The sequence below is a fragment of the Leuciscus leuciscus genome (assembly GCF_965113295.1).
Source record: "Leuciscus leuciscus genome assembly, chromosome: 11".
Lineage (NCBI taxonomy): Eukaryota > Metazoa > Chordata > Actinopteri > Cypriniformes > Leuciscidae > Leuciscus > Leuciscus leuciscus.
Window position 1 is genome coordinate 31,270,724 of NC_138735.1, and position 23,899 is coordinate 31,294,622.

Consider the following 23,899-nt stretch of genomic DNA (forward strand, 5'->3'; position numbering starts at 1 on the left):
TTTAGAGAAACCTGTTATGATTATGTTCAAATGCCTTTTATGCAAAGCACATTGAATTACCATGAATCATTTGTGCTGCCATGATTCTGCTAGAAAAAAAACAAAACAAGCTCATAATAAACAGAAATAAATACAAAGGCTTTATATTGAAAACAAGACCAAAAAAATCCAGATTTTATTTCTCACAGTGTTTATGAACGGTTAGATATTTGTGCTGGAAAACAAGACAAAAGTACCAAGTAAAAAAATATTTTCTGCACTAAAAAAATCACCTTAAAAGTATCATAATATAAGCCATATGACTCAAGCGCTATATTTCTATATATGTATGTAAGGAACAGGCTAAAATGTAAGCCTTTATTCACTAAAATGGCATTTCCAAATTCAAAGCATGTAGAGATCTGAAATTTTGGTCATACGGCTTCAAAAGACATAAAATTCTACTTTTGTGATCCACAAAAAATAACAATATATGAGACTGAAATGACGTGAGAGATTCAATAATGTGAGAATTTACACTTTTGTGTGAACTATCCCTTTAAGACACGCAGGCAGATGTGTGAGGAACAAAGGGGAATTATTATGAAATTCAAAACGTGTGTCCAAAAGTAGTGCAGGGAAGTGGAATGCATAAAAGCCCATTATAAACCAAAATAAATTCAAATGCTTTATATCAAAAACAAGACCAAAATATCACAACTTTATTAACTCCATAAACTGGATCACTTTATGTGCCAAGCTCCAACAACAAGCCCAAAAAGGCTTATGATATGAGCTCGGCTCATAAAGTGATCCAGTTTATGGAGTTCATAAAGTACGCAGGTGTGGGTCGCGATATTTTGGTCTTGTTTTCAATATGAAGCATTATAATAAGCGCACATGGCAACATGTCAAGACCTCCGTAGACGGAGCTTTAGTTAAAATCACAGAACATAACGAGTCTTTGGTCGCTTTAATATTAATTTGGTCAAATATAGCGGTAGAGCATTGCTACTGTATGTTTAGCACGCTGTCAATCATCACAGTTTCCGGAGTGAGTCATGTTCTGTACACACACACACACACACACACACACACAACGATAATAAGGGGATTCATTCCCGTATTTATAAACGTATTTTTGTTTTTTTATCTAGCTGCCAAAGCAAAATGTATCATTTTCATTTAGTTTACCTTGATGTACTAATATAACTGAAATAGAAAGTAATAAAAAACTATAAAGACATGTTTTTAGAAAATAATAAAGATGACAAAAAAATACTCAACTAAATTATTGAAACTTCAACCAAAATGAAAAATATAAATATTAAAATATTACAAATAAATTCAAAATATTAATAGTAATAACAACAAGTGTCTCAATACTTAAATAACACTGAACGAGTACCAACGTTTGGGGAATCAACTTTAAACTATTGTTACAGTTGCCTATAAAACATTACAATTCTTACCAGGCAACAGGACATTCAGTGTGTCTTATTATTTTTAGAGGCACAGAGTTTATGAGGCTCTGCTATCTGGTGTAAACGTTCATAACTTTAAGGTTACTTCAGGCCGTTGGCTTCTTAGGAAGCCGTCAACCTGTTAAAGAGAAGTGCGACATGTATGGCCATTGCTTTCTCAGTTTTTTAGGCTGTAAAAATTAATGATGGCATAGAAAGCTGTTCTCCAGAGGAACTCGAGCTGGGAAAGGGAAAGTGGCCGGCAAAGGATGTCGAGCCGACAGGTCAGCGCTCAATGTGTCACACACACACACTGGGAAACACACACAGGGTCTTATCGGCCACTGCACATGTGAGTAGAACTCGGCCTGCAGGAAACAGGAAGTGCAAGGTTCTGAATGACAACAAACCAGCGAGAAATGAGCTCAACAATCCTGATAGAAACACCAAACCAGTGAGAAATGAGCTCAACAATCCTGATAGAAACACCAAACCAGCGAGAAATGAGCTCAACAATCCTGATAGAAACACCAAACCAGCGAGAAATGAGCTCAACAATCCTGATCGAAACACCAAACCAGTGAGAAATGAGCTCAACAATCCTGATAGAAACACCAAACCAGTGAGAAATGAGCTCAACAATCCTGATAGAAACACCAAACCAGCGAGAAATGAGCTCAACAATCCTGATCGAAACACCAAACCAGTGAGAAATGAGCTCAACAATCCTGACAGAAACACCAAACCAGTGAGAAATGAGCTCAACAATCCTGATAGAAACACCAAACCAGTGAGAAATGAGCTCAACAATCCTGATAGAAACACCAAACCAGTGAGAAATGAGCTCAACAATCCTGATAGAAACGCCAAACCAGTGAGAAATGCCCTCAACAATCCTGATCGAAACACCAAACCAGCGAGAAATGAGCTCAACAATCCTGATAGAAACACCAAACCAGTGAGAAATGAGCTCAACAATCCTGATAGAAACACCAAACCAGTGAGAAATGAGCTCAACAATCCTGATAGAAACACCAAACCAGTGAGAAATGAGCTCAACAATCCTGATAGAAACACCAAACCAGTGAGAAATGCCCTCAACAATCCTGATCGAAACACCAAACCAGCGAGAAATGAGCTCAACAATCCTGATAGAAACACCAAACCAGTGAGAAATGAGCTCAACAATCCTGACAGAAACACCAAACCAGTGAGAAATGAGCTCAACAATCCTGATCGAAACACCAAACCAGCGAGAAATGAGCTCAACAATCCTGATCGAAACACCAAACCAGCGAGAAATGAGCTCAACAATCCTGATCGAAACACCAAACCAGCGAGAAATGAGCTCAACAATCCTGATAGAAACACCAAACCAGTGAGAAATGAGCTCAACAATCCTGACAGAAACACCAAACCAGTGAGAAATGAGCTCAACAATCCTGATAGAAACACCAAACCAGTGAGAAATGAGCTCAACAATCCTGATAGAAACACCAAACCAGTGAGAAATGAGCTCAACAATCCTGATAGAAACGCCAAACCAGTGAGAAATGCCCTCAACAATCCTGATCGAAACACCAAACCAGCGAGAAATTAGCTCAACAATCCTGATAGAAACACCAAACCAGTGAGAAATGAGCTCAACAATCCTGATAGAAACACCAAACCAGTGAGAAATGAGCTCAACAATCCTGATAGAAACACCAAACCAGTGAGAAATGAGCTCAACAATCCTGATAGAAACACCAAACCAGTGAGAAATGCCCTCAACAATCCTGATCGAAACACCAAACCAGCGAGAAATGAGCTCAACAATCCTGATAGAAACACCAAACCAGCGAGAAATGAGCTCAACAATCCTGATAGAAACACCAAACCAGTGAGAAATGAGCTCAACAATCCTGACAGAAACACCAAACCAGTGAGAAATGAGCTCAACAATCCAGATAGAAACACCAAACCAGCGAGAAATGAGCTCAACAATCCTGATCGAAACACCAAACCAGCGAGAAATGAGCTCAACAATCCTGATCGAAACACCAAACCAGCGAGAAATGAGCTCAACAATCCTGATAGAAACACCAAACCAGTGAGAAATGAGCTCAACAATCCTGATAGAAACACCAAACCAGTGAGAAATGAGCTCAACAATCCTGATAGAAACACCAAACCAGCGAGAAATGAGCTCAACAATCCTGATAGAAACACCAAACCAGCGAGAAATGAGCTCAACAATCCTGATCGAAACACCAAACCAGCGAGAAATGAGCTCAACAATCCTGATCGAAACACCAAACCAGCGAGAAATGAGCTCAACAATCCTGATCGAAACACCAAACCAGCGAGAAATGAGCTCAACAATCCTGATAGAAACACCAAACCAGTGAGAAATGAGCTCAACAATCCTGATAGAAACACCAAACCAGTGAGAAATGAGCTCAACAATCCTGATAGAAACACCAAACCAGCGAGAAATGAGCTCAACAATCCTGATAGAAACACCAAACCAGTGAGAAATGAGCTCAACAATCCTGATAGAAACACCAAACCAGTGAGAAATGCCCTCAACAATCCTGATAGAAACACCAAACCAGTGAGAAATGAGCTCAACAATCCTGATCGAAACACCAAACCAGCGAGAAATGAGCTCAACAATCCTGATAGAAACACCAAACCAGTGAGAAATGAGCTCAACAATCCTGATAGAAACACCAAACCAGCGAGAAATGCCCTCAACAATCCTGATAGAAACACCAAACCAGTGAGAAATGCCCTCAACAATCCTGACAGAAACACCAAACCAGTGAGAAATGTCCTCAACAATCCTGATAGAAACACCAAACCAGTGAGAAATGCCCTCAACAATCCTGATAGAAACACTAAACCAGTGAGAAATGAGCTCAACAATCCTGATCGAAACACCAAACCAGCGAGAAATGAGCTCAACAATCCTGATAGAAACACCAAACCAGCGAGAAATGTCCTCAACAATCCTGATAGAAACACCAAACCAGTGAGAAATGCCCTCAACAATCCTGATAGAAACACCAAACCAGTGAGAAATGAGCTCAACAATCCTGATAGAAACGCCAAACCAGTGAGAAATGCCCTCAACAATCCTGATAGAAACACCAAACCAGTGAGAAATGAGCTCAACAATCCTGATAGAAACACCAAACCAGCGAGAAATGAGCTCAACAATCCTGACAGAAACACCAAACCAGTGAGAAATTAGCTCAACAATCCTGATAGAAACACCAAACCAGTGAGAAATGCCCTCAACAATCCTGATAGAAACACCAAACCAGCGAGAAATGAGCTCAACAATCCTGATAGAAACACCAAACCAGCGAGAAATGAGCTCAACAATCCTGACAGAAACACCAAACCAGTGAGAAATTAGCTCAACAATCCTGATAGAAACGCCAAACCAGTGAGAAATGCCCTCAACAATCCTGATAGAAACACCAAACCAGTGAGAAATGAGCTCAACAATCCTGATAGAAACACCAAACCAGCGAGAAATGAGCTCAACAATCCTGACAGAAACACCAAACCAGTGAGAAATTAGCTCAACAATCCTGATAGAAACACCAAACCAGTGAGAAATGCCCTCAACAATCCTGATAGAAACACCAAACCAGCGAGAAATGAGCTCAACAATCCTGATAGAAACACCAAACCAGCGAGAAATGAGCTCAACAATCCTGACAGAAACACCAAACCAGTGAGAAATGAGCTCAACAATCCTGATAGAAACACCAAACCAGTGAGAAATGAGCTCAACAATCCTGATAGAAACACCAAACCAGCGAGAAATGAGCTCAACAATCCTGATAGAAACACCAAACCAGCGAGAAATGAGCTCAACAATCCTGATAGAAACACCAAACCAGTGAGAAATGAGCTCAACAATCCTGATAGAAACACCAAACCAGTGAGAAATGCCCTCAACAATCCTGATAGAAACACCAAACCAGCGAGAAATGAGCTCAACAATCCTGATAGAAACACCAAACCAGTGAGAAATGAGCTCAACAATCCTGATAGAAACACCAAACCAGCGAGAAATGTCCTCAACAATCCTGATCGAAACACCAAACCAGTGAGAAATGAGCTCAACAATCCTGATCGAAACACCAAACCAGTGAGAAATGAGCTCAACAATCCTGATAGAAACACCAAACCAGTGAGAAATGAGCTCAACAATCCTGATCGAAACACCAAACCAGTGAGAAATGAGCTCAACAATCCTGATAGAAACACCAAACCAGCGAGAAATGAGCTCAACAATCCTGATAGAAACACCAAACCAGTGAGAAATGAGCTCAACAATCCTGATAGAAACACCAAACCAGTGAGAAATGAGCTCAACAATCCTGATAGAAACACCAAACCAGTGAGAAATGCCCTCAACAATCCTGATAGAAACACAATCTCCTGCTGGTTTTACCATTTTATTCAGAATGCACCAGTTATCACCTCGCTATTAAAGAAATGGCTCACCCCAAAAATGAAAACTCTCATTATTTACTTCCCTTCATGTCATTCCAAACCCATATGTTGAAACACAATCTTTACACTTCTCCTTCCCATTACAATGTTCTTCCTCAGCATTTTTGTCTTGTTTACAAATATCTAAACATTCTTAAAGCAAGATCCATTTACAAGAGAAGCAAAATGACAGTCTTATTTTCTGAAAAATGTATAAAAATTTGGTTAAAAACCAGAAAATAATATTTGCTAATGGGGTTGGAAAAATAATCTTATTTTTCCTTTGAAATAAGATTTTTTTACCCATTTTTTTTTCTTCTTGTTTTAAGCATAAGCTTAATTTTGTGTCAAGTAAATGTATTTTCATTTTAAAAAAAAGTCTGTAAAAATAGGGCACAATGTGCTGTGCTAATATGAAGAAATTTTACATACTGATTGAAAATTGAATTACACATTGCATTGCATTGTTTTAAAGTTAAATGAAATTTTCGCGAACTTAACGGGAAAATGTCCAAGCAGAAAATTACCAAGCTTTTTATAATTATACAGATTTTATTTCTTACAGTGTTTGAAATAGAAAATGTATGAATGTTTAGATATTTGTACTGGAAAACAAGACAAAAATATCAAGTGAGAAATCATTTTAAAGGAACAGGCTGAAATTTAAGTCGTTATTCACTAAAATGGCATTTCCAAATTCAGAGCATGAGTTTGAAATATTCCTCATAAACCTGCCAAACAGCTTCTGAAGACATACAATTATCCTTTTGTGATCCTCAGAAAAATAACAGCATGAGATTGAAATGACATGTGGGTGATTAAATAATGTGAGAATTTCCAATTTTGTGTGAACTATCTCTTTAAGAAATGCAGACAGATATGTGAGGAACAATGAGGAATCATTATGAAATCCAAAAACATTTATCTGATGTATGAAATGGGTTGGTTCTCACGAGCAAACGCAGCTGAAGGCGTTGGTGTGCGTAAAGAGGGTGTGGTGTGAACGCTGAACCACAAACACACACCAGGATTTCTACATTCTCCACATCTGGACGGCGTTACGGTCGTCAGTGGTCGAGGGGAGAACAATGACATGATCATGACGTCATGGGAAGCAATGCTGGAAAACAAATACTACAAAACACATCCTAGACGGATGAAAAAGTCCTTGCTGATATCGAGCAGAAGGTCTGAGCAGGACAAGAGGCCTCATATACAACTAACAAACACTGAACGAAACAAACAGCAGTGAATGTTCATCGACAAAAACCAGGCCTTTACTTTATTCATAACATTGCCAAGTTGTCAAGTTGGGCTGGTGCAAAGGTGTGAATGTGTCAACTGATGTTTTGTAACTTTTAAACTGTGGTGGATACATTTGCATGGAAATCAGTGGTAAAGACTGCTTTACTTTATTTGCATGTGAAAACGACAGAAAAAAACATGGAATATTATGAAAATATAGAGCATGACGTGTCCCATACCAGTCAAGATGAGAAGATTTTTAAGTTTTTTAGGCACAATGTGGAACTTCTCATCCAATCAGAATTTAGGCTCAATCCCAATTCACCCCTTGCCCCTACCCCTCCGTTTTGCGCGTTCCGTGAAGGGGTAGAGTTGTCTCGATTCTCTTCTGGCTGTAGGGGTAGGGGTAGGGGGAGGGGGAGGGGGAAGGGCCAGATAGTCCTTGAAACGAAGATTTTTCGGGACCACACTTCAAACGTAGGGGTATAAGAAATGTACCTGCATACACCGGCTACAGAGGCAACATGGCTGCCAATAATCATTTTCTTTATGTCATATTCAATCTTGTGTTCATATTTACGGTCATGTTCTTCAAAGAAACGTTTGAAAAAAAAAAAAAATCGTTGAAGTTTGTTAACGATAGTCCCGCAACATATTTTCATGTCTGATAACTGCAGGGAATTGGCTTATCTTTTACCGTACGTCTGCTATGAACGCATTGTTTTCTTGTGGTTATATGTGAACACGATATAAACGAACAGTGCTTACACAGTTTCGTATTTTTTGCAACATGATCAACCAGTCTTGTATGTTCTTTATCAAACAGGGACACCTGAGGAAACCCGGAGGCTCATTCGTTTTCGCGCTGACAACGAGCAACGTTTCCTGAAGTCCAAAAATACTAAGGCGTCGAAGATATCGTCATCGCCGTTGTTTTCTGCGAACTTCAGAAGAAAAATGAAAAAAAATAGCTGTAACCCACGCAATCGAGATGACTACAGCTGACGACGGCATCTTGGAAGTTTGTGATAAACATTGGTGCATCTCCTGTGACGTAGGCGCTAGCGACGACGTACAGTATAATGACGTGTAATGGTGTAGTAGTGGTGTCCCATTTCTTAGGGGAATATGTTCACCCCTACGCCTTGCCACTTTGTTTCAATTAGGCGGTAGGGGTAGGGGTAGGGGTAGGCGAAGGGTAAAGGGTAGGCGAAGGGGTATAAAATAGAATTGGGATTGGGCCTTAGAGTCTAAACAACACAGGTTTTAGCATAGAGCATCCTCTAAAGCTGTATTTAGCAACATGTTGTTCTTCAGTTTTTCTGAAATATTAAATCTAAATCTGTCTGACACAAATCATCTCTTCAAAAAAGCAAAAATTCAGAGCGCACTCAGTTCGACTTCTTTCTCTTCCGAGTGTCCATGGTTTCGTAACCCATCGTTGACACAGAAAGATGAAGCCTCCCTCATCATTACACACACACTGTGCATGAGAACTGACCTTTAAAGAGGAGTTCATCTAACCATCAACCACTTCACATCCATACAGATCATCATTTCACATGCATACCTCTAAAATCCTCCCTGTGCGTGAAACAAACACTGACTACTGTAATTGGAGAAGAAAAAAAGAAAAAAAAACATTGCATTTCTAAAGCCTCTAAAATGTGAGTTGTGCAAAAGTCCATGATTAGGGTGGAATCATGAATCACTGCCTGATATCATCAAAAATTACATTTCAGGATCCACTAACAACGGTTATCAGACACAATCTGCTGTGCTGTTTAAATACGCACTGGGACGTGGATGATTTTAATAATCGTCTTGCTTGGCGCTGTGAAATCAGCAAAAAAACAACATGGGAAATGTGAATCGAAAACCTGTTTTTCTGCTGATATCCATTTCATATCACAAGAGTGCTTGCATTGTTTTCTTGCAATTCTGACAATTGTGTGTAATAAAACTCTACAGACAGGTCGCCTCCTTAGTCCTTAATCCAAAAAAACACAAGTTGATATAACTGTATTTATTCTCGCTGAGCTTAATGCTTTGAGAAGATAAAGTACATGCTGAGAGGGTTTACAGTTACTCTGTTATTCAATTTCAGGTTGGCTTTTCCATGGGTGGAGATGGGGAATAAGTGGATACAGATGTAGGCCGCGGCGCTGTATGCTAGTAATGTGTAATCAGGCAGAAACGCAGGGAGTGAGAGAGTCCTTATCTCTGAGGAGGCTCTTGTGGTTATACGACGAGGACTGGCAACTCTATATGGACACGGTGTCCTTCATCTGTAAAGTCCTAAAAGGAAATAAAAGACAAAGACCAGCTCCAGATATGATGGTGAATGAGAAGGGTGGAGTCTTCAACTCCCACCGGCGCGAACCAACAGCAAGCAAGCAACATGACAAATCAATAGCACTGACTGGAATCCGAGTCCGTGTTCATCTCACAGGAGAGACGGGGAAGAAAAACAGCCGTTGCACAACACAGAAAACTGCCCGCTTACATAACCCTTAATATGCATTCAGTTCCTCTACTGAGCCTGGAAAATTTGGGCCGTAATTGTAAGCCAGGGTAGCAATTAGCAGGAGAAAAGCCATCGGCTGGTGCACGACATGTAATAACAGTTCGTTTCTGTAGAGATTCATTAGAGATGAACTCAGTGACCTGTGGTCGTTACAAGCTGCAGTTTATAACCGAGAGGTACAAAACTAAAGAAAAATGTCTTTGTTTTTCAGCCAATATTCAATATACATCTCAATATTTATGTATTTGCTCTAAAATAACTTATTTTCCAAACATCATTTCAACCTTCATGTAGGGAAATCAATTCTCAACGTTTAATGCATTACGTAAATAACTAGTTTAAAGTAATTCATGCCTCTTTTAAATGTTTTCATTAAATTAAATAATTTTTCATTCGCAGCAATTTAATAATGCATATAAATAAATAATTTTAACTAGCTTATTTTTGTGAAAACATTTTAAAAGAAGTAACAGCAAACATTTTTGAATGATGCAAACAAATCACTGATTCGGACTTGATTCACTGAAACTGATTCACATTAATGAATCAGACTTACTAACTCAATCACAATTTGTGCTACTTTAAATATGAAACGCTACTTTAAACATTTCTTGCTTAATGCAACAATAAAATAAAAAAGTGCATTAAAATATTTCAATATTCATGATGATGCTGCATCTGTTATTGCCTGCCAAATCACATTGAATTTATCATGGATATTCAATATGAAATGCTACTACTAACATTTCTGTGTTAAAAGACAAGGATTGCAAAAGTTGTCTAATGATAAACTCTGTGATGATGCTTTATTTTACATTGCCAGCTTAATTCACAGTGAATTTTTCATGTATATTCAACATACCCCCCCTGCTTTAGGAAACTGAAGCTGTTAAACTACGCCAGTGAATGTAGAAACAAGTCCACACCGCTACCATTTATGCATAAATATTGACTAGATGCAGCACTTCTAATGATAATGTGCACTAATAGAAGCATTAAATGAATAAATGAATCCACAAAAGATGCAAGAAACAGTTTCAAACAACGATCACGTGAGCTTTTCTTCAGCACATGCTCCTCACACCCATGTGAAAGAGGAAAGAGAGAAGGCGTGTTCGCTCAGCGCGGAGAGAAAGAGAGAGAGAGAGAAAGACAAACAAACTGCGGACAGTGACCCGCTAAGTTACCCTGAAGCGGCGCATTACACGAGCTCCAGCTGGGCTGTTTGGATTCACACACACCGTAGTCTAGACAACTTCCAGCCTCACCTACGGTTTCTTCATCCTCCTCCTTCAGGACGTTGTTGTCATCGGAGTCTTCCTCGGCGGGCTTTCTGCCATCATCCACGGGGACCACGGTGAAGTTGGTGGGCATTTTCTCACCATGTGTCTCTCTGCGAGACGTCTGTCTTGCTCCTTATCAGTCTGTCTCACACACGCTGACTCTCCTCCTCTGCGCTGGCTTGTTAGAGTTGTGGTTCGAAGTTCTCAGTTGTGCTCCTATCTCTTTGACACCGGCTTGATCATGTGACCAGCCTTCGCCCATATAAGGAGTCAGGGAAGCTCCGCCCAGTGGGCCGTCCTCTCTGCACACATGAGCTTCGTCTCCTTTTCTCGCCTGTGGCAGAATGAACCTTCACAGACACAACACCACACCAGATAAAGGAAGCTATTGATTAAGAACCTCTTTAAGGAACTATCGTTAACTAAACTAAAACTAAAACCAACTTAGAAAATAATTTCTGTGACTTCAATTAAAATAAACGGTAACTGAAATCAAATAAAAGATTAATTGCTTCTTGTATCCCTTTGCATAAAAGCGTCTGCTAAATTAATAAATGTAAATGTAAAATATAAAAAAGCTTATTTAAATTTCAGTTAGTTCCCAAAGCAACATTATGAAACCGTGATGCATTTTTCAGGATTCTTTGATGAATATAAAGTTCAAAGAACAGCATTAATTTGAAGTAGAAATCACATTATAAATGTCTTCACTGTCACTTTTGATTAATTTAATGCATCCTTAATGAAGAAAAGTACGAACCCAAAAGTTTGAACAGTATTGTACGTCACATTACAGATGCAAAACAGGTTGACAACCCATTTGTGGCCAAAAAGCTTAACTGTGTTTGCAAAAAAAACTACAAGACTTAGTAAATCTACACATTATCCCGGGATAGAAGAAATTATTTTAACATCAAAGCAGTGATTTAAGGCGTACTAAGTGTTACTGTGTGTATGTATGCATGTGTAAACACACTCGCCCATGTGCACAATGCAAACACAAGTCCAGGAATACAGCAGCCTGTCATTAAAGCAGACAAACAGCATAGCTCTGCGGTTCAACAGGGGAATTTATTTTAAGGAGTGTTTATTCCTCAAGAAAACTATGAGACTCGACATACTGTACGGTGAGATCTTCTGGCTGCAAGGGTTGTCGTGCTTCACAAGTCATGAGCTGTTTCGTCTTCATGACCTTTGACATGCAGTTTAGTTCAGTAAAAAGACATGTCTGCACTGGCTGCGTAGAAACTTCAAGTTTTACAATATGAAACATTTAGAAAAGAAAAGAAAATTCTGTGAAATCTACCAAAGAATGGTTTGCTAAAATAACTCATGATTTTGCTGCTTGGTTTTGTTGCAGTTGTTGATGTGAAATGTTTCGGTTGTATTACGTTTTTTGGCGAGAGTGTTTGTGGCGTCAGGAAAACCTGCAGCATTCTTAAATGAACACTTGTAAAGAAGAAGTATGTCGGCATACTTTTAAAATGAGTAGTTATTAGGGAAATATACTTCATTAAAAGAAGATACTCAAGTCGTGTGAACTGAATGTCATGTTTTCCGATTTTCGGCAATTAAAGTTAAATATATTATGGTTTAAATGTAATATTAAATGCAATTAGTTGAACTAAGAGTGTTCAAGTGATCCACTTAAGTGTAGGACTTAAGTATATCTTTATATGGAATTTGATTTCATAATTACTTCTATTGTCTTTGAAATACGGCTACTGATGTACTGACAAACATTTATGGTAAACTGAAATATACTTACATTTTTTCATTTCGATTGAAACTTTCATGTCATGTATTTAAATATATTTGCAGTTACACATTTGTAATGAGGAAGTGTACATGTAGTACACTTAAAATGTATTAACTTTAAATGTAATATTGAATACTACACTACAGTTAAAATTATAATCAAATACTTTACATGTGCTTTAGTATGTTAGTCAACACATCAAAATAAGTGTACTTCTTCAACGCTTGACTAAGAGACACTATTAAAAAAGTGCACTTTTAAAAGTGTACTTAAGTGTGTTAAGAAACAGTCATGAAAGTGTACTTTAAGTACGTTCCAAGTACAGTTTTATAGACTACAAGTGCATATTCAATACAATTAAAGGGGTCATATGATGCTTTTTATGTTTTCCTTTTCTTTTAATGTGTAAAGTATCTGTTTGTGCAAACGATCTACAAAGTTACAAAGCTCATATTCTCCCACAAAGTGATTTATTCTGTCTAACAGAGAACGCTGTCCAGACCAGCCTAAAAGGCCTTGAATAAAGTCCAGATTTTACTTCCTCAAACATCCACGTATTATTGTGTACATTGTGTGTAATATTAGCATAAAGCCGACCAAAAGTATATGCAATGAATTAAAGTGTTGTCGCTGTGTGTTTGGATGCGAAAGCAAAACCACTTTTGCTTTTTAGAGGTTAAGATGTATTTATAAAGCTGTTCCTGAGCAGTACGACCCAAAAGTTTGCTTGAGCATGGCGTATTTTACAGAGGACGGCTTCATGAACCTAGAGAGCACAGCACCGGTTAGACTACTCGCCACGGTCACACATTCTGCTCAAGTCAAGCTTGCAATGAAAAAATGATCAGCTTGATCATCCGCATTTTTAATTTCTGACTCAAGCTCGAAACTGATACGTCAAAACAAACCACATTATTATTATTAACTCTGTGTTTACAAATAGTTTGGAAGCCTTCGAGGCTCGTGATTATGGGCTAGGGCTGCACAATATATCGAAATTATCGAAATATTGCAAATGTAGATTATCACAATATGAATATCGCAACGGCTTGCAATAACTGTGGTCATGAACAAAGGACAAAGAGAAAAATCACTCACTGCTCTTGGCTGAATAACATTATAACATTTACATTTGGCAGACGCTTTTATCCAAAGCGACTTACATTGCATTTCAAGGCACACATTTACAGTCTTAGCAGTTCTTGCTTTCCCTGGGAAACGAACCCATGACCTTGGTTGAGCTGCAGGAAAGCACAGAAAGAATAACTTTTGGAAAGTTTTGGAAAGAATAACTTTTGTAGCTTTAATAAGAATCAGTATGTATTTAATTCATACAGTGAAAACTAAGCAGTGTTTGATTATTCAGTTTTTGTTGTTTAATAAACCTAATGTAGGCTTATGCTCTTATGTTACAGTAAAACACTGATGTTCACATTCAGAAGTTGTAGGGATGTTTTCTTGTCAGAAAAATAATGTGAAACACGTATGTAGGTTATATAATTTTAAATATTTTAAAGATAATTTAAGTTTATTTTACACACTTTAACCCTCTGGGCGCCACGGTCGAGTTTACTCGACAAAATGCGGCACTGAATAAAACGGCCGATTTTGTCAAATAGGGTGTCAAATTTCGGTCGACCTCCCCTCCACTAGTTGGCAGACATGTCATACTTCATCCCCGACTCAAAAAAAAGTAATGCTTCTATACAAAATATTCGAGCTAGAGCGCATTGAATCAGTGCGAACAAAAGCGGAGCTAGTGTGCGAGTGAGCCATTTTATCAGAGCAATATTGTCAACGTCAGCGAGTATTTGCATTAGATTATTATTATTATTATTATTATCTAATGGCATCAATAAAGCTTACCCGCAATGAAGTGTTGGGTCTTCTATTCGCGGACCCTGATTCTGAAGGGGAATAACGTTATCTGCCTTCAGAAAATGACGGTGATTCTGAAAGTGAAAGTATAGCCCTACACCAAGCAAAAACGGTGAATCCTTTGCCCAATATAACGTTAGATGGTCCTTTGCCCAATGTCAGTGGTGGGAACAATGTTTCCCGGGGTCGGAGTGTTCATCGCGAAGTTAGCAGGCGTGTTAGTGTTGTGGGGAACGAGGCGGCCGCGGGAGATTTTTACCGCGCTAGCCATGGTGACCGTGTGCCTCTCCGCAATCGCGGCGACAGTATTGTGGTGGAGACTTTGTCTAATGCCACTGGGTATGTTAGACGAGGTCGAAGTATTCATAGGACAGTTAGGGGGCAACGTGGAGGCAGGGTGGGGAGTCGCAATGACAATGACAGTAGTCCGAGCTGTGCACACTCGGCGCGCGCGCGAGACAGATCTGGCCGCGCCCGCGCTGCTGCTCGTAGCAGGAGAAGAGGCGATGTGACACGAGGCAGAGGGGCTATTATGCATAGTCTATTGCAAGACCACACCATGAAACACTACAAGAAATGTCACCTGGATGAATAGGGAGTCATTATCTCTACAGCAAAAGCCCTGCAACAATTGTTTTTGTCTGCCATTTATTACACTGTTGATTTACTATCTATTTCCCTGACCATTTAGTAGTGTACAATATGTGTTCTTTTTTGTGTGTTCATGTCCTTGTGATGTGTGCGTCTTTGTCAGCTAAAAAACAAAAAAACAACCAAATAAACATCAACAAAAACCATAAAAATTCTATAATCCAAGATGACCGCCACCATATGACGTCATAATATGCAAATTAGATGGGAAAATGTAATCCCTACATAAACTTTGGGTCATCCTTAATATTTCTCTAATTTACAGAAAGTCTCTATCTTTTATCACTTTTAAGATATAGCCTTTTGAAATTAAGATGTCAAAATCGAACGTTTTAGGAAAAAACCTCTGGCGCCTAAAGGGTTAAGCATTACCGTATCGCATATCGAATAATCGCAGTATTTAATGAGTTATCGCATTTTTCTTCAATATCGTGCAGCCCTAGTAAGGGCCATTACATTTCAAACACACGCTTGAGGTGTTTGGCCAATCAGAGCAGTCGGATTTTTGGAAAGAGGGGCTTTGTAGAAATCAGCGCGTTTCAGACAGACTGTATATAGGAGCTGCAAAAATGTACAGTATGTGAAAAATTATGTGTTTTTTTTTAAACATTAAAGCATGCTAACCTATTCTATTACACCCAATAATCAAAATAATGAACTTTTAAAATAGCATCATGTGACCCCTTTAAGCTTTTTTTTTTTTTTTTTTTTTTAAATAGACAGTAAAATAAAACAGCACTTTATTTAGAGAGACACCTGAGATAAGGCGCGTCAGTGTGATATTTTCACGTGTTTTATGGTCCAGCAGGTTGAAATGGATCTGCTTCTGTTCACTTAAAGTCCCCCTGTGGTGAAAATCCATGCAGCTTTTAATGTTGTTTATGTGTCTATGTGGTGTTTTTAAATATGCTTTAAAGGGGTCATATAATGCCATTTTTGTACAAGCTAATATGATTCTTTAGGGTCTAAATTAAAAGTTTGTAATATACTTTAATTAAAAATTCTCATTAGTATTGTAAGAAAACACTCATTTTACCTGGTCAAAAACAGCTCTGTTTTCAGCACACCGTTTGAGTGCATGTGTCTTTAAATGATAATGAGCTTTGCTCACCCCGCCCCTCTGTTCTGTGTGGACACCGTTTGTAATAATAACACAATAACCATAACGTGTTGTTCATTATAAACGTGGGATTATGAATTATATTGAGAACGTCGTACATAGAAAACATGCTGTAATGTACCCTGAGTGTAAAAATAGCCGCATTCGTGAAGCGTGCTAGCGATTTGCAAAGATTCATATAAAGATTAATATAAAGGTTAATAAAACGTTACACTCACTTCAGTTCTTCTGGAGGTGCAGCAGGAACACGAATAGTTGGTACCGATCCTTTTTTTCAGGAGCAGCTTCTTAGCAAAAACAGCTTTATACTGACCTAGTTTATAAAGCAGTCTGGTGTGTGAAATGATTCACGCTCACAAACATGAAAGCATTGACGTTGATCGTGGGGAAAATTCCCTTCGAAAACAAACTCAGCCACTGCGTCTTCAGCGGTTCGGATTTAGGAACATCAATATGATGCTGTGTTCCTTATTACACCCAAGAACAGAACACCGCCATTCTGCTCATAGACAGACAGTGCATGCTCCAGCTATCAACAATGACCGCGCCGGTCCGCGCGGGCTATGATTGACAGCTCGCTCACGAGCAAGGGCGGGTCTGTGTTGAAACGCTCCTGTCAATCAGCAATTGTGGGAGGGGCGTCGATTTTGTGACGTCACAATATCGAACAGCTTGATTTGAGATGGGGGGAAACCAGGGATGGAAATTAGCACCCGCCACCAGCCAAATGCGGGTGATTTTGTGTTGTGGCGGGTAAACTCGCTTCACCTACCGGCCACCGTGGCGGGTAAATAAAAATAGCATACTGTTTCACACGGACGGCGGACACTTTTAGAGGAGGACACCTTCAAAGAAAATGTGGCGTTACATCGCAGGCGTTAAGAGCTGGTTAAAAGGTCTGCAGAGAAAACATCTTTGCATTGACTTAACATTGAAATCACTCGCGCGTCCGGTGTGAACGCACCGACGCGACGGTGGAGCGTTTTTAAGATTTCCACTCTGGAGGATGGTTTCACTTTTTTGCGTTTTTAAGCCCCAAAAACGCCGTCGCCGTCTAAACGAAAGGCACATCTGATCAAATATTTTTACGTTTTCATCCGCGAGCGTTCTCGTGTAAACAGGGCCTATTAGTTTCATTTTTGGGACTAAAAACGTAAAACTGGAAGCCATAAAATACCACGAATCATCCAAATGCCACATCCAGGTAAAAAAGAGAAATATATATAAGAGAGAAAGCGTGTATAAGAGAGAAAGAGAAAATGTCAGTATTTCATTGAGACTTGAGATTAAATAAACTGCTTAAAGGGATACTCCACTTTAAAATGAAAATTCTGTCATCATATACTCACCCTCATGTTGTTTCAATCCTTTATGAATTTCTTTCTTCTGCTGAACAGAAAGGAAGATATTGAGAAAAATATCAGTAAACAGACAGTTTCTGGTCTCATTGACTTCCATAGTATATATTTTTTCCTACTATGGAAGTCAATGAGACCAGAAACTTTCTGGTTACTGACATTCTTCTAAATATCTTCCTTTCTGTTCAGCAGAAGAAAGAAATTCATACAGGTTTCAAACAACATGAGGGTGAGTATATGATGACAGAATTTTCATTTTAAAGTGGAGTATCCCTTTAAGTATTGTAGATCTTGTACTATTAATTTTCACATGCAGTTACATTGTCGGTTAAAAACAAGAAAGTGGCTGGTAAAAACATTGAGTGGCTGGTAGATTTTGAAATCCACCAGCCACAGTGGCCGGTGGACAAAAAAGTTAATTTCCATCCCTGGGGGAAACGTATAAGAAGATTTTTAAAAAAACACTGGATGGATTTCTATCATTTTATGATGGTTGTGTACAGGCACTGCCAACACACATTTCAGTACTATCAACTTGTAAAAGTGCATGTACCATTATATGACCCCTTTAAGACAAACCATGTGTAAATTCATAAGTCGACACCATTGCTGAGTATTTTCTCCTTAAAACTGCAGTGAACCAAAGACAGTCTCAAAAACACGCTTTGAAATCGCTGGTGTTTCTGACGTCACAAACTACCTTGTAACCAATCAGATCAACGTGTGATCGTCAACCAGTGGATCTCTGAGCTGAGTGAGTGAGTGGAGGCGGGGCTCATTTGCATATTCATAAAACCGCAAATACTAAATGAGGCAAGGGTGTCGAGTTACATTCAAGATATTTTAAGGCATGAAGATTTTTTTTCAAGGAATTTTTTTTAAAATATGTCATTTTGGTGATTAAAGATGAGTTTTAAGGGATAAAATTATTGACCACAGGGGGACTTTAATAAAGTACATCTTTCCTCAACATGACACATGATTTGAGGAATCATTGATGTCTGAATCACAGACACTGCTGGACGACACACACCGAAACCATAAAAGAATAGCAAAGAGGAAGTCAGTGCCGATCAGTAATGTGATTTATTCCACATTCCTCATGATCAACATGACATGAGGACCATTAATTCCTCCTAGAAAGACCAAAAGGCTCCAGTTTAATATGCTACTGCTCTTGTGAGGTAACACACACACACACACACACACACACACACACACAAAGGATGCAGTGATATGCAGGGTGTTCTGGGAGTCGAGCACTTCAGATTGAATTACACTGCATTGCTCAGAACACAGACTCGAGAACACTAACGGCCCACTGGAGGATTCAACGGTCAGACCGGCCAGGTCATAGTGATAAAAATAACATGCACTGACTCACTAATGGACCAAAAACAGCGGGATTCTGGGACGTACTGACGCTGTTTACTTCTGCATTATTGCTCAACACTGTTTACTCTCAATTAAACCTTCACAGAGTTAGTAAAAGCCCCTATAAATCCATTACTGCATTAAAGTCAGCATGAAATCAAAATTCTTGCTTGTTTTTTTTAATGGAATATTGCAGTGTTTATTTTAAATTATTAATCTGTGCACATAATGTCACTCATGATCTTTGCTCTAAATAAATTCCCTCTTCTCTTCTCTGATGACGAGGGCGGGGCTATAACCTGTCACTCACATGAGATCCACCAATAGCAAACCACAACCATCCAATCAATTCCAACATGGACAAAATTAAGCCCCGCCCACATTTGTTCATGTTCCAGAAGCTATTTCACTTGTTTATACATCACAATTGGGAAGAAAAGACTATTGAAACTTCTTTGTGTCGACTTTAAGGCTGGGCAGTACAATGGTATTTACATGTGGCTATTCAGTAGAGTTTACAGAGATTCTGTTTACCGATTGAACTACTTTGCAAAGCCTGAGATGAGCACTTCACTGATTATAATGGGCTTGATATAGCTCTGATTCGTCATGCTACTTATGTCCGATGTGGAAACTGTGAACTGTAAGTTGCTTATGGTATCGTGTGTGTGCGGTCACAGATATAAGTATTGACAGCTGTTCACTTTCAGCTAAAGGAGCAAAGACACTGAATGCTCAACAGCTGAAAGAGTTTTGCTCAGTTATCTCCATAAGGAATTTCCAATTATGATGGACTTTGGTTTGGTTTCCTATTTAAAAATGTGTTATCTTGTCCTGAAGTTAAAGTTTCATAATACTAGGAAAAAGCAAGAGGATTTTACAGCATAAACAACAGAAATGCTGTTATACATGTACAGTACATGCAATCAAATGACAAAAAAAAGTCACAATGCATTACTATATAACATATATATATATATATGAAGAGTTCAGATGCAAAAGCCTCTAAATGCCATCTGAAATTTTCAATAGAATGATCATTTTTATCAAGCTCGTATATTTAAATTCAATAATTTCACTTAAATGGCAATGAAAATTACCTATTAATTGTCATTTAGGTGAAATTACTGAACTTAAATATACGAGCTTGATAAAAATGATCACTCTATAAGAAAATTTCAGATGGCATTTAGAGGCTTTTGCATCTGAACTCTTCATATATAAACAATAAATATGTAATTTATACATATTTATTTATATTTATGTATATGACGCACATAAATATGTAATTTATATGTGTGTGTATATATATATATATAAAAATTACATATTGTAAATATTATATAGGTATCTTGATCATATATATAATTTCAAGCTAAACTCTAAATAATAAAATAACTCAAAATAATTTGATTTCCATGGTCAGGACAGACCTGATCTTTTCCCCAGGAATGACTAAAGAGCAACCGGAAAATGTAAAAGCGGCCAGGAATTTGCTCTAATGAATTGGTTCCACCTGTGCAACAACCTTTAAAATGGCAAAATGTCCAAAGTGTTTGGATTTACTGGGCAGTGCAAACTACAGGACGCACATTTTCTGAAGGAAACTAACTTCCTCCAACTGGCTAATCCCAGATACCGGCGTTCTGGCAGGTGAGATCAACCATCGTCTCAGAATCAGATCCGGTCAGAAACTGTGTGATTTATACATCCAGCTGAGCTGATTTATGAAGCTGGATTTGTTTAGTCCGGTCTCATTTCCTGCACTTTGAAGGCTGGACTGCATCTAAAAGCTTAGTGACACAATTAATAAAAAAAGAAACTATAAAAACCTGCACAGTTTAACACAATCACAAATGTACAATACAAACACCGACAATTGTGAGAGATTTTGGAGGTGTCAGAAGGGTCAAAGCGGTGGTCAGAACAGATATATAATGTGGAAACTAAATCAAGAAACATACAAACTATTTAAAATTAAAAATCAATATCAAATGAGATGAATTACACATTTCTAAGGAATTTCATAGTATAATTTTTTTCAAAAATAATATTTTTTATAATAAAATAATTTTTTTTACCTGTACATAACAATTAACTATTATTTTACTATAGTGTTTTTTAAAGTAATATGTAAAATTAATATATAAAGTAATATTTTAAAGTAATATTTAAAGTCATATTGCAAGTGAAGTCAAATATGCGACCTTACAGGCTTGTGTAAACACTATTGAGACTGTGAGCAAAGCACATATTGTCATAGTGCTCTAAACATTAATTCACAACAATTAGTGTCCTATAATAAGCTTTAGATGGTTGAAGTTGAAGTAACAAGTGTGCTGGGTATTTAAAGTGCTGTTATGTAACGAAAGTATTAGGAAAAAATCTGCTGCCACCTGCTGATTGTCTGTGGTAAAGCAAGCAAAACACATCTAAACATCTTTCAAAGCATTTCTGTATGAAATTCTTGTGCTTGTTTGACATGACGGTTCAGTCCGATTGATGATTTTACAGCGATCATGCTAACGAAGCAACAGCGTGGAGCGAGACCGCACATAATGCACTGGAGAAAACTTTTCCTGGCATCATGACATCTACAAAACCAAACTTTCCACTTGTTGACCAGTTTTTACACAAAGATTCTTTAGACCTGCAGTAATATTTCCATGCTACATTTATAGAGCAAACAAGCAGACTCATTAGCCCTGGTTTAGACCCTGAAGGAGAACTAAACCATTTTAGTGATGCATCATCTCACCGTTGTTGACCAATCAGGGGCGTTTTACCAATGTCAGTTATACGAATGTCGAAACAGGAAGAGTGGGTGACAATGTTATGATCATTAACTAAAACTAAAACCATAAAAAAAAAAAAAAGTTACTTGAAATAAAATAAACATTAACTGAAATTAAAAAAAAAACTTATTGAAGCTGCACTGAAAAGAAATTAGTGCAGAAACTATTTTCACCCAGAAACTGCAAGAACATTTCACAATTAGCAAACAGCAAGTAACATTAAAATACATTAAAAATGTGTAACATTTTTTAAGTAGAAAGACTAAAATAATATTTTCTATTTTTAATAGTATTTAAAACATTTTTTTTTAACTTGAAGTACTAAAATAACTAAAACTGAATTCAAATAAAAAACGATATAGTAATTAAAAAAAAATGACAAAAAAAAACAAACAATTTAAGTAATGAAAAAATTAACATTTAAAAACTAATTCAGAATATTAACAAAAATGATAATGGTACATCTACTGTATGATCCTAAGGTAGGTGAGTTATGATGACTAACGCGCCATACAAATGCAAACACTTATTTTACACAATAATTACCAAAAATGCCATTTTTTTACAATGCATTTGGCAGAATCTAGAACGGATACAATCTAATTTCTGTTAATCATTCAAGCAAACGAGATTATCGTAAAGTCCCCTGCAGTCAATAATGTTATCCTTTAAAACTTATCTTCAAAAATCAAAATGACATTAAACGTTTGTAACTGTAGTAAATGCACAATTTCAAGTGGAAATATTGGTTTAATTCAGCCATATATATTTGAACCAGGAACTCATTCAGAAGAAGGAGAGGAATAATGAATTATACAGGGTCATCTACAAGTCCATGTATCAGAATGGTAATGCATTATGTATCGCTCTCAACAATATCGGACACATAACAGTAATTGATATGATTATCTTTTGGCTTGACCGTTATCAAACAGCTAATAATGTGTTGCTAATGTTACACAAACCATGTTCCCGTTCGCCATCTGAGAATCAGCGTACTTAGAAACGCTTTGAACATCATAGAAAGTCAGTGGAGTAAAGCCCCGCCCCCACACTGACGGGATTGGTCACATGTTTGTGATGTTGGAAACAGGGGCGGTCTTTGGTACACTTCAATTTTAAGAAGAAAATACTCAGCAATGATAAAACACCACATACACATATAAACAACATTTAAAACTTGATTTTGACCAAGAGTGCTCTTTAAACTGGCCTGTATCTCACTAGTTAAATGTAACTTTAACTAACAGAACAAGTTCACACACACACACACACACACACACACACACTGCATGTCGGTTACAGTAGATGTTCACCCCCATCCAGTGCATGTCACTGTGTCTAAAACAGTCTTGACTGTATAAGAGTGGAAACGTTACAGAGAGCTTAAAAACAGATAGCAGAGTGATCACGAAATGTCACGCCGTAGCGACGAGACCTCCGTCACGCGAGGAATCTGCACTAATCCATCTGGCACATATAAAATAATTACTATTAAGTCAACAGCTGGAGATGGTCGGAGGTTCTCTGCCTCTAAAGCGAAGCGACTGTAAGCAGGCGATGACAGATGCTCAGGCGTTCTGGCAGAGACACACATCTCAGGTGTCGGAGCAGAGGCTTCAGCTGTCCGTCATACACGGCCAGATCAGGTGACAGCTTTTTCTGCTCCTCTGCAGCACTAGACAAATATCCAGAGAATTCGAGATTATCCAAGAGGGTGGTTTGATCCTGGTGACCGTGAGAAGGTCCTGGAATGGGAGCTTGTGCCAAACACAAGGCCAACAAAACCCCCCACGGTGCCAGCGGCTCAGTTTATCTCAATGATTGTGAGGGTTTATCAACAGAGACTTTATTAGACCGACATGACAGTGTCCACCAGACACCCGACAATCTGTTCATGGTATGGACACACTTAAAGAAAAGGTTCTCCCAAATATGTCAATTCTGTCTTCATTTCCTCATGTCATTAC

General features: G+C 38.1%; 1 protein-coding gene across 10 annotated transcripts in view; it reads right to left on the reverse strand.

Moving 5' to 3' along the window:
• Positions 1-23,899, reverse strand: part of slc12a7b (solute carrier family 12 member 7b) — a 77,386-nt gene that overhangs the window by 47,673 nt on the left and 5,814 nt on the right. For 6 of the 10 annotated variants that reach the window (XM_082183437.1, XM_082183438.1, XM_082183439.1 and 3 more), the window contains exon 1: positions 10,899-11,326. The exons of 2 other annotated variants lie outside the window; for them this stretch is intronic. In XM_082183437.1, coding sequence (XP_082039563.1) covers positions 10,899-11,085 — 187 coding nt within the window. In that variant the 5' untranslated portion in view covers positions 11,086-11,326. Of the gene's footprint in view, positions 1-10,898; positions 11,327-23,899 lie in introns of those variants that run through there. 2 more of the 10 variants (XM_082183442.1, XM_082183443.1) reach the window with 2 other exon arrangements.